At 35.1% G+C, this 12,805-nt stretch overlaps 1 protein-coding gene across 1 annotated transcript; it reads left to right on the top strand.

Annotated features, from left to right (window-relative positions):
- Positions 1-560: 560 nt before the first annotated feature.
- Positions 561-12,287, top strand: LOC149541382 (kinesin-like protein KIN-14D). Its single transcript, XM_089796652.1, has 17 exons — positions 561-842; positions 1,159-1,434; positions 2,277-2,421; positions 2,543-2,652; positions 2,745-2,864; positions 2,956-3,159; positions 3,437-3,646; positions 3,731-3,805; positions 3,932-4,078; positions 4,172-4,316; positions 4,451-4,560; positions 9,477-9,638; positions 9,731-9,951; positions 10,845-10,926; positions 11,031-11,135; positions 11,291-11,395; positions 11,490-12,287. Exons 1-17 carry the CDS (start codon positions 780-782, stop codon positions 11,667-11,669), a joined length of 2,460 nt encoding a protein of 819 aa, XP_089652778.1. The 5' UTR covers positions 561-779; the 3' UTR covers positions 11,670-12,287.
- The last annotated feature ends 518 nt before the right edge of the window (positions 12,288-12,805 follow it).

Here is a 12,805-nt window from a genome sequence, read left to right as displayed (position 1 = left end):
AACTCCACTTCTATATTTTCAACCCCTACTTTTCATTTTTTAAATATTAACTTTGTCTACATGTAGACACAATGTCATTAATTTTTCCTAAGATAGACGACTCTCCAGTAAATCATCCTCATGCTTGTGGTACTTCCACTATTTAACACTTGGGAGGGGTGCATATATGCTGCCCCGTAGACAGCACCGTAAACCATTAGTTTAATAATAACAAAAAGTGCTTAATTGCAAAATATGCTAGCTATTTGTACAAGGCCCGATGGCCAAATAGGACCGTTAACTTATTAAAGAAATAATAAAGATCCATAGCAACAATAGCGATTGATTATGGCCTTGATTGACCTCGCAAATTCAAATCTGCTGGGCATTTGGATCCTACTTCGAAATTTAATAATAATAATAATAATAATAGACTTTTACAAAGTCACCGAAAAGCCTATTAATTCAAAATACCATATTGAATGAATTGAATTCAAACCTTCAACGGTCATCTTATCGGCTATCCATGCCATGTGCTTTTTCTTTACCTTTTCCATGAAAAAAGAAAAGAAAACAGGTAGGTTTTACCTTATGCAACAAATTACGAGCGGGTTTGATTTTAAACAACAAAATAAGACAGAGTCTGATCATATCGAGCAAATCTGGGGCTTGATTGTATTCATCAAAATTGCATTAGGGTTTTATGTTCGTAGTCCATACATTATTTGATCTGATTTTATCAATGATATACAAGACACAGCCTTATTGAAAAGGAGGAAGAAAGCTATTGCAGGTCAAGTATGAATTCATCTACGAAGCAAGCGAGACCCCCAGGAAGTGCACAGAAGAATAGCCCTTGCACTGTAAGAAATATCTATAGGAACCCATCCGTGTAAACTTTGATTTCTAGGTCTGTACTTGAATTTTTGGTATTTTCTGCCAGGATTGTATTAAGGTATTGGCATTTATGATTTTAAAATGCAGCAAAAGAGAGCTATAGTAGATTCATCTGTAATATTATGTCTGCGTTTGTGCATTTACAAATCGATCAAGGCATTAACGTGTTTTGTTGGGAGATCGGCACGAGTGGAGACGCTCGTCTAATGTTGATGGGTTTTTGCTTAGTCTTGTGAAGCATAAAAACCCATGGTTCTGATTCTGTTTTATTTGGAAATGCAGCACAAGGAAAATCACGAGGAGGTAGGTGCCAGCCCATTGGATAAGAAGCAGAAGATTGGGCCTGACATTTTTGGGACTGGTAAAACAATGGCGTCCCCCAAGATCAGGGCTAGACAGGCCTTTTCTGAGGTACACAATATGGGGCAAGAACCTGCTGTAGATGTTGCTACTAATAATGGTAACCACACTGATCCCATTGGCCAAGAATTTACGAAGGAAGATGTGGAGGCCCTGCTCAACATGAAGATGAAAGGAAAAGCTAAATTTGATTACAAGGCATGTACCGTTCTTTTCCCCTGCAAACTCATTCTGGGTTATGGGTATATGCATGTGTTAATTTTCGGATAGAAAAATTTGGTGACGAAAAAGTGTATCATGTAGTCGTTTCCTATTTTATTTGAGTTTTTCGACTCCTGGGAATACATAAGCAACCCTCGGACTTTTTCTTTTCCAACTTTACTCTGGACTTCTGTAAGTACATGATACAGTTTAGGAGACTAGGTCAGTTGGGTCTAGAGTCATGGTTTCCATAGGGTTTCAATATACGCGCTCCAAACGTCTAAGGTCGTGAAAGATTAAATGCCCTAATATGCCCACTCTCCTCTCTCCAACCTCTGTAGGCCCGCACGTGAAGGATAATGGCAGAAATTAGGAACAATACAGAAGCCGCTAATAATTTGCCCCTGATATTGTAGGGCAAGTCCTCTTGTCTAGTGTACTGATTGAATTAATTAAAAACCTCAGCAATTAGCTGTAGTCCTTAGTTCACATGGTGAAGGGAAGTCAATGCACAACACTATCCCATGAAGAGGGCAAGTATTTGCACCTCAAGCACAGATGTGATTAAGTAATAACCGCAGCAATTAGATGTAATCCTGGGCCGTGGCAATGGACAGATGGGTTTTTGTGTTCAAGCATGAAACCTCCCTAGATTCACAACAAAAGGAAAATAACACCAATTAGGAACATTAGCCACAGACAGGTAACTAGTTTTCTACCTCTGTATTGTGCTAATGCATGCGATGACTTTACCTTAAAACATTCTAGATCTAACAAGGTGTTGATGTCTCAATCATTGTCTGAATGGTTTGATGTGGGATGGCTTTGATGATGTGCAGGGAAAGACCGAACAAATGACTGACTACATAAAGAAACTCCGAGCTTGCATTCGGTGGCTTCAGGAAGCAGAAGAATCCTCCACTTTACAAAAGGAAAATGTGCAGAATCAACTTTTGAATGAGAGAAATGAACACAAACAGACTGGTAATTCCATCTTATTCAATATGAAGGTGTTAACATTCTATGAAAACCTTGCCTTGAGCATAAATCTGATTGGTGTACATTTGCAATTATTTATTGTATTGGGTTCTAATTGCAATTCCAGAGGATTCTCTCAAAGACAGAGAGCAAGAATTACAGATGATCATCTCGGATATTAATAGAACTTGCCTTAGCCTAGAAGATAGGCTTCAAAAAGAAGAAGCTGAGAAATGGGTACGTATTTGCATTGCTTCTTAATTGAACAGATGGATTTGTCAAACGCATTTGCAGTGACATGCTTGCAAACTTGGTGAAAATCTTTACAGACCACAATTGAAGATAAGAAAAGAGAGATAGAAGCACGTGAAGAAGCAGAGAAAAAACAGAGACAATTGTCCGAGGAGCTTGAAAAAGCTCAGAAAGAGATCTCAGCTTTAAATCAACTGGTAGGATCTATTCCACTGATTAACTTTTCAAGCATGTTTATAACATACACCTCTGATATACTATATTCTGAATAAAAATGCTTGCAAACAGGTGTCTTCTGTCCAGGATATCAATAAGCGTTTGCAAGAGTACAATGCCAGTCTGCAGCAGTACAATGGCAAGCTTCAAAGTGATGCTGCATCCGCTGCAGAGACTATATCTAAACTCCAGAAAGAAAAATCAACCATGATGGAAACTCTTAGTACTCTAAGAGGCCATTCTGCAGCTTGTCAAGAGCAACTAGCTAATGCTAGAGTAGGTTTTTAAGATGTGTTCATATAATTCACTTATTTTTTGGGTTTGAACATATTTATCAGATAAAGACTTTGTACAGTAGGCTTAAGAGAGATGACTACCCTTTCTTGAAGTTCATATGGCATGTTTCTTACTGTAGCATAGTAATGTGTTACACATTTTCAGTCATAAATTAATATATTATTGCTAATTGCTTATTTGCATAATATTATTCATCATCATATTTCAATTCTTATGCCCTGAGAAGTTTAAACAATTATGTTATGCCGTATACCAGGCTTCACTTCAGGAATGTGAAAATCAGAAAAAGGTCTTGGTGGAAGAGAACAGTCATCTGCGCGGGGATCTTCAGCGAATTATAGATGAAAGAGACCAACAGACTGCACAAGTACAAACTTTAACTGCCGAATGTGGAAAATACAAAGAATGTACTGGCAAGACTGCTGCAGAGCTTGAGCAGCTTGCCACGAAGACAACAGCTTTAGAGGCATGTGATTTCTAACTGAATGTTTATTCTGTGTGCTATGATAGAAACCTAGGAGGTCTCAACATCTTCATTATTGTTCTACAGGAGAGTTTCTCCTCTCAAAGTGAACATATAAGAAACTTGTGTATAAAGCTTGAAGTTGCAAACCATAAGTTACAGGTATGTTAAATTGTTGACATCAAAGACATTGCCAGATTAAAATACGAAGCATTTTAATTTCTGTGAAATAGAGAATTGTTTTAATAATTTGTATGTAGCCAAGATATAATATGCTCATGTTTTCAGATACAAGAGTCATCTGTATTGCAACAAAGAGAAGTATTTGATGAGCAGAAACAAAAGATTGAAGAACTACGAAGGCGACTTGAAGAAGCTGAACTTCAAAATTTTGAAGGAGAGCTTGTACGGAGAAAGTTGCATAACACCATCTTGGTAATGTGTGAGCATATCATGTTTAATTTTACATTTAGTATAATCTTCAGGTTATTTGCAATAGAAAACTGAGTAACTTGACTACACATTCAGGAACTCAAAGGAAATATCAGGGTCTTTTGTAGAGTAAGGCCAATAATGCCAGAAGATGAATGCCCAGGTTCAGATTCATTGGTTGTGCAATATCCTGCATCAGCTGAGCATACTGGCCGAGGCATTGATCTGATTCAGGGTCCAGGTGAGCTTTCCATTAGTACTAGAAGCTCCTGAAACATAAATATCTAAATTTTTGCCTGCTTTTGATGATTCTTTGTTCCTTTTATTGGTATTCTGCATACTTTTTCCATTTATGTTTTCTTTTGCTGTTGGCAGGACAAAAGCATCCATTCATCTTTGACAAGGTATTTGGACCAGAAGCTGGGCAAGAGGAGGTCTTCGTAGAGATATCTCAGCTTGTTCAAAGTGCTTTGGATGGATATAAGGCAAATTACTCTCTCCATGGCATTCTTTCTTGCCCGTTCTCAATGAACGATGCTTTTACTATCATCTCAAGCTTTCTTTTTTCCTTATTTCAAGTACCATAATGAATCTAACCAGCAGTATTCTCATCAAATTTTGTTAACAAGCAATTCTGCTTCAAACATTGCATTTGATAAACTTAAAAAAAAAAATTGAAACTATCTTGCCAACCCTTATAATCAACAATCAACTAAGTTGTAAGATTGCATCCAAGTTAATTTTTCTAAACGTACAAATGCTTGACAAATGACAACCCTACCAAGTTGGGCACCAAGGTTTCTATTGTTGGATTCAATTTACTTTCCTTCATCTTTGTTTGATAGTACTCAATCATTAGGGCTTTGCACTAGATACAAGAACTATGAAGGGCTTCTTCTAATTGTTAGAGAAATTGCTTAGCTTGTATTTAAACAAAAACAAACTCATCTCTTCTTGTTAGAATTAGCATGTGCTTTTTGTTTGATTAGTTTTTTGAGATCCACTGGATTGGCAACATGAATCGTGAACACGATTATGGCTAGTTCTTTCTATATTTGTAGATAAATATGTAAGCATACTAACTTTTCTATATCCTTGCTTTAGGCTAGGACGAGATGAAGTTTATATGACTTACTCTGATAACAATTATTCTACGAACACTTCGATGTAACTTACTGGTGTACTAAAAAGTATGTCAAAGGTTTTTTGCCTAATGTCATTAATGGTGGTTATCAATTTTTTGATGTTTTTTTAATATTGTTTCAGATTATGTGATGTCTTATAAAAAACCGGCTGTGCAGTTTTTGAGTAAATCTTATTGAGCAATATTTCACGGTTCACAAAAATCCATCTCTCATGACTCATGGATAGTCCAATTAGCACTCAATGCATTAGGACTTCCAAAGAGGTCACCCATCCTATTACTGCAAGAAAAGTGCTGAACCATAGATTTTCACACAAGGTAAAGTTCACTTAGCTTGCTATCCCATTTGGGAACCCTTGCACAATTCTCATACCTTATGAATCATTCAATGTAGTGCTTATTAGCTCATTCATTATCATGAAGATGCTTTTGCAATGTGTTGGTTTATGTAATGTTCTATTAGGATTAAGTTTCATCGTTTTTGAGTCAATCTCAATGATCCATATTTCGTAGTAGTGAAGCCCACTTAGCTTGCCACCCTATTTTCAAAACATTGAGTGACTATTGTATCATATGAACCATTCGTTTTAGAGCTTCTTAACTTACCCATGATCAAGTAGATGGCGTTTTCCCAGAATGTGATGTTTGATTAGGATTCCATTGTGTGGTTTTAATTAAGCACATTTGATTAGTTAGCGAGCATTGTAGCTAGGCAAGTCAATCATATGCTTAACCATGGAGTTTTTATCCCAAGTTTAACTCTACTTAGATGTTGCTACCTCATTTTTAAAACCTTGAACTATTATTGTGCTTCATAAATCATTCATTATAGAGCTTCTTAGGTCACACATTATCAAGTAGGTGGTGTCTTTTGTAGGGTGTTGAATTATCTGATGTTTTATTAGGGTTCACATGGTTCATGAGCACCCACCTCTCATGAGCATGGTACACTTAGTACTCATAAAAAATCTACACAATTAAATCTCAATAAAACATCATTTATTTCAACACAATGAAAAACACCACCTATTGGATAGTGAATGAACTAATAAGGTATATGATATGTGTAACAAATGAGGTTTTGCAAATGAGGTAGCAAGATAAGTGGGCCTGACCATGGTGGAATCTCCATGGTTTAGTATTGTTGAGCTGTAGAAGTCTTCGGATGGATCACCTCCTTGGAAATTCTAGTGCCTTACTCTTGTGAGCATCACCTAGATACAATGCTTGCTAAGTGGAAAGTTCATGTTTGTGAGAGAAAAGTTATTGTAAACTGCTGCTTATGACTATGAGTCAACCAGATTGACTAAAAAATGTCTTGATAAAATACCACATTAATGTTGATGACCAATACTTTTGCATACCATATATCTCCTTTATGGTAAGTATAAAACAAGATTGTGCTATGAATAACACCATATTTCAAATCTAATTTAAAATCATATAATGATCCAATCACACTTTTAGTAGGTAAAATAATATTATATATCTACATTACTCCAAGACCCTAGGATGGGATGATGGATAACCGAGTTTCTGAACAGATTTTTTTAACCATATTAGGGGATGGAGGGGATGACAGATGGGACAGCTATATAAAAAGTAGGGAAACTTTAGATATATGGGGAAATGTTAAATATTCTTATGAAAACATGGATAAAGCATGCTTGTATACATTCTAGAGCCTTAACGCTTGACATTTTTGTTAAATTATTTAAATTGGGAGTTCACTTGAGATTTGAATCAAACAAACTAGCAAAACTCATACACTAATTCTATGCGACAACTAGGGATGCCTTTTTGCATGTCCCCAAGTCTTCAAGATGTCCCCATTTTCAGAACAGTTCAAAATAAGCCCAAGCATTTACCCCTGGGTAACATTGCTATATATTCTTTGCTCAAATCACTAAATCGTACAATACAACAAAAAAATAATAAAAATAAGAAAAAATGTGTTATTGATTAGATAGGAATACTAATCTTGGTTCCTCATAGAACTATAAAGATACTAGCACCAGGTCCTTACAATTCATTCTTCCTATTTCATATGCAAAGCACAAGGCTAGTTTGAGATAATCTTGTTAATAACCAATTTTAGCATCTTTATTGCTCTCGAGTCTCAACCGTCTATCATAAAAATGAAAAATGTAAGCCACTTACTAGGTTGCATATAGTCTTTAGGGTTGGCCCCATGTTCTAGTCCATCAGAAATTTGATTCCTCCTCTTAGAGTTGTATTCATTTACTATATACATTATTGTTTGTTTTGGAAATTAACCATCACATAAGCAACATAATTCTTTGTTTTTAAAGCTAAGTCAAATGTGAAAGAGAGAGATTGTTGACAAAGCATTCCTACTTGTTCAATCTTAAAATCAATTAAGTTGATTAATTACTTGGCGAGTTGCTAAGCATTTCTGAGATTTTCAATCCCTGAGGTTTTCTACCTTCAGTTAACGAGTCTGAAAAATGTGTCTTTGGAGAGTTTTCCACTTTGACACATAAAAATACTTGGCTAGCCTGGGTGTAAAACTTGCACCAAAGTTCTGTCAAAAGCAGAAAATACATAGGTGAAAAATGGCTTGGATTCTAAAACCACACAATTTTTTGGCTCTTATATAAACAGCATACCCAACACTCCCAAGGGGGAATATCAAACTAACATTTTAACCATCTTGGCTGAAGTGGAGTGAATTTATTGAGCATTTTTTTGTACTTTGTCACTTTCATGGATATGCAATTTATGATGATGATTTTCATGGTTTATTCACATGTGATGGTCCAAGTTTGTACTCTTTGGATTCAAATCTGACATGAAATTTTTTCCCAACATTGTATGATCTCATTTGATTTGTTTGTAAATTATATTTCATATGAAATTTAGGCCTTCTTTAAAGACAAATATTTTACCATGCTTGCTACTGCTAATGTTTGAACCAGAATATATAACTTGACATAACTGATAATGCCAAACACAAATAAAAGATAACACAAACATTTATCCTGGGAAAAACCTTCCTGCTCGAGGGAAACAACCCAGCCCACCAAAAAGATGATACTTCTATCTAGATCATAGGCACAAAGGCACACAGAAATGTCTGAAAACCTTGCTGCTAAGGATCATTGGTTTGAAGATCTCTAAGGCAGCTACCAACTTCAACAGCTAGAATCTGATGGCAAAGATAGGTACTCCATGGTGAAGCTCACGTGTTTGAATCCATAGAGGATAGTGGCTGCCCATCTCAAAACAATACAGTGGATTCAAAGAGAAAGTTTTAGAAATTATAAATAGAAAGTTCCTGTAATTTGTAACTTGCATATTTAGCAATTTATGAAGGTGATTTTTAATGACAATCTCAGTTGGCTGTTAAATTCACTTGATGCAATTTCATACTCTCTTTGGATTTAAATCTAATAGAAAGGACTTTCCCAACATTGTATAGTCTTATGTGATACATTCTTTTATTGTAGTTGGAATCCTTTTTTGTTTTCCAAGTCCTAGTCAAGTCTATGTGAATTATACTTGCTACATTCTAATGTGAAAAACACATACTTCATAATGGAGGACACATGTTTGAACTGGAAGAGGGATCTCATACACCAAATTAGTGTCTACTATAATAACTTCGTAATAAAATTTAATAATGTTAAGGTTAAAATCTTTCAATTTACGTTTGAGGGATGCCATACACCAAATTAGTGTCTACTATGACAATTTTGTAATAAAATTTATTAGTGTTAAAGGTAAAATCTTTGAATTTACCTTAGGGGCATATATTGTGATTGTTTCTATTCACCTGTTCTTATTTATATGACGGTTATGTTTGTTTTCTTATCCATCTTTTCAACCCCTCTTGAGTAAATTTGAAGGTGGACATTAAGTTAGCAAATACTGATTCTCATAGTTCTATCTTGGAAAAGGAAAGCTCTTATTCCCTTTGTTTACAGAAGTTGTTACAAATTTATTGATATCCTGCAATGGTATAATAGTTAAGATATCTGAGTTCTACATTTTGAAAGGATTGGTTTTGAGACAATCCTATTTAAAACTTTCAGTGAATATCTATTAGCTAGTGTTCTTTTGCTGTAAATTTAACTCGTTCAAATAGTGGTGTATAGAAATTCTTTATTGAAATCTATATATTATCTTCAATGCATTTGCAGGGAGCGTTCATTTGCTGTAAATTTAACTCATTCAAATAGTGTTGTATAGAAATTCTTTATTGAAATCTATATATTATCTTCAATGCATTTGCAGGTATGTATTTTTGCATATGGACAAACTGGATCCGGAAAAACACATACAATGATAGGTAGAACAGATGTTGACAATCAGAAAGGTGTCATACCAAGATCTCTGGAACAAATTTTCAAAACTAGCCAAGCACTTGCCTCTCAAGGATGGAGCTTTAGAATGCAGGTTGTGTTTCAGTATGTTAAGAGGTTTATTCTGAAAACTTTTATTTATAAACCAATGCATCTTACTGTTATCTCTTTTTTTCATTTCCTCAGGCTTCAATGTTGGAGATATATAATGAAACCATTCGCGATCTTTTGGTGAGCAATAAGCCCTCTAATGTAGATGGCACACGAATTGAGAATGGTACATCAACTAAGCAATATACCATCAAGCATGACCAAAATGGAAATACAAATGTTTCAGACCTTACAATAGTTGATGTTACTAGCTCGAAGGAGGTTTCTTCTCTATTGCACAGAGCATTTCAGAGCAGGTATGGAAAGTTTTGATATAGGACCTAGCATGATATAGGGCAGAGAATTGATCTTTGCTTGGGTAAAATTGCTAGCTCTAATAAAATTGGTTCATTCTTGAAATCTGCTTGGCAAATCTTATATCAATTTCAAGACTAAATTCAGAAAGATCATTCTAAAAGAATCTCCAACTTTGAATGCTCTTAAAGACCAAGTTTGATTACTTTTGTGCATTACAGACACATACATAATGCAGCATTGGCATCAAAATTTTGCAAATTCACAAACTGAATAATTGAAATAACCATAAAAATCAATATGCTATAAGATCAATTTTATTGAAGTAGAACAAGAATGCTGATCACAAAAAAAAAAAATTTAATGTAGATTTGTAAGATAAGAGAGAATTTAAATGCTTACTTTCCTTAAGTGATTAAACAAAAAGCACTCCTAATAACGAATTTCAAAGAATGATTTTCCTTGATCAAGGTTATGGAACCAATGGGACTGAGGACTGATTTGTCCTCTGAAGAGATTTTATGAGGAGAAAGTTAAAGGAGAATAATCAAGATACGCTAAAGTGTTGTGGTATATTACAGGCTTCCGACTTAAGATGGTTAATCATATTTGTTAATGAGAATCCCTGACTATTTTATGTGAGTTCTAAATCTTCATATGGCTGGGTTCTAATCAACAGTGTGAATTTGCCTTACAATTTTTGAAGCCTTTCAGACACCCTTATATCTTTTTTAATACTTCAAATCTTTGTTAATGACAATCCTTGAATATTTGTTTAACTGTTTTTGAGCAAACAATGTAAAATATTCTTGCAATTCTGCTTGCAATCTCCTGATTATCTTCAATCTTTCTAACATCTTCAAAACTAACCCAGCATACATTTTACTGTCTTCAGGTCAGTGGGGAAGACAGCAATGAATGAGCAATCATCTAGGAGCCATTGTGTATTCACTCTGCGCATTTCAGGAGTGAATGAGGTTTGTGTTAATTTTTATTTCTCACTAATCATTCACAAGAGATAATATCATCATGTTACTCTTGGAATCACAAATCATCATATTACACTGGAATCAATTTGCAGAGTACAGAGCAAGAAGTCCACGGAGTTCTCAATCTGATTGATTTGGCTGGAAGCGAACGCCTTTCTCGTAGTGGATCAACTGGAGACCGTCTTAAAGAAACCCAGGTATGACTGACTCACATAGTTCATTTGTTTGAAGTTCTTGTGCTGAAATCAACACAGGGTAATAGCTTTTGATTTTTCACTCCTTTAGTCAGACTAATATGATTCCTGTTTGCTATACATTTATTACTGATATAATCTATTTTCTTGCTATCCAGTCTATCAATAAAAGTTTGTCCTGCTTAGGAGATGTCATTTTAGCTATTGCAAACAGAGAGCAACATATTCCATATAGAAACTCAAAGCTGACGTATCTTCTTCAGGTTAGTGGTGGTTCTATAGACATTTTTACAAGGGATATCCTTGTCAGTTGCATGTCTGAGTCTAATTAATGTAGCTTGTATTGAATCTGAGCAGCCATGTCTTGGTGGAGATTCAAAGACACTCATGTTTGTCAATATATCCCCTGATCCCAAGTCTTTGAATGAATCTTTATGCTCTCTACGATTTGCTGCCAAAGTGAACAGCTGTGACATTGGAGTGCCTAGGCGACAAACACATCCACGGTCTGCAGATTCTCGTTTGAGTTATAATTAAAAGGGATGGTATTTTGCAAACACATTATTGAATCAGAATCTGCGATTAATGTTCTAATCTCTCAGGACAACAGAGAAATCTCATTTGTATTGAGCAGAGGTATTATATAGGGCATTTCTATGTAAGGTTAAATATTGTAATATGTAAACTTAGGGAGACATTAATTAGCAAGTGAGTGCTCAATCCTGGTTGAACATTTGTGAGCATGACATTGCTCCTGTAAATCATAAGACTCAGTGCCTAATGTATCATATTATTAAGTGCATATCATCAGGGTAATCAAGCCGAGCAGAGTATAACATGGAAAGCAGTGTTGCAAGCCAAATTGATATGAAGGGAATGCATACAGGTGTCCTAGGTGAGGCTTCAGCCCTCACCAAATTCAATAAAAAAATTCATATTGGCATTCAACTTGAAAATTCACATTGAAAACAGAGAGTTACACTGGTCCAACATTAATTGCAGTTGTTAATTCTTTCTATTCGTTCTCTCGTTCCTATGGGAATCAGAACTTGTCCAGGCCCCAGGGCATAAACTGTGCGACATGCAGTGCCCTATTTATTCTAGTGATCTGTGCATTGTACAGAACAGCTGATTTTAACTTTAGTTTTCTTTCAATTGGGTTTCGGAGGCAACTTTGGCATTTATTTGTCATTAGTCCACCGTTGTTAATCAATGTAGATTTAAAACTAAAAGCAAAAATGGCACTAGGAAAAGAATATGGAAGATGATAGTGTATAGATACAAAAGTTGAAATTCATATGGAAGATGCTGGTATATGACATGTTCTATGCAAGTGATTGTTATTATAGAATAGTGTCATGACATTAATTTTATTTGTAAAGATAAGAGCTTAAGGTGGCATTTAATGAATGACTACTGCTATTTAAAATAATGATTAAGGGAAACCAATTACAGTTTCAAACCTTAGCCTTAACATGTAGGAAGTAAGATATTTGGATTGTTTTTTCCTCAAAGTTCAAAATTTATTTTATTAATGCTGTTCAAAACTTGTTTTTTTTTACCATTTCAGAAAGTGTTTACTTCGGTGATTGAACAATCTAGCGTCTTGAGTATCTTCAGACATGACTCGATAACATATTTACGAGTAATATAAAATTCTGTGGAAAAGGGAG

The sequence above is a fragment of the Cupressus sempervirens genome, chromosome 8 (genome assembly GCF_028749045.1).
Source record: "Cupressus sempervirens isolate cs-2001-9-10 chromosome 8, ASM2874904v1, whole genome shotgun sequence".
NCBI classification, from domain to species: Eukaryota; Viridiplantae; Streptophyta; class Pinopsida; order Cupressales; family Cupressaceae; genus Cupressus; species Cupressus sempervirens.
Note: the sequence above shows the minus strand (reverse complement) of the source record. Positions and strands in the feature narration are given on the sequence as shown.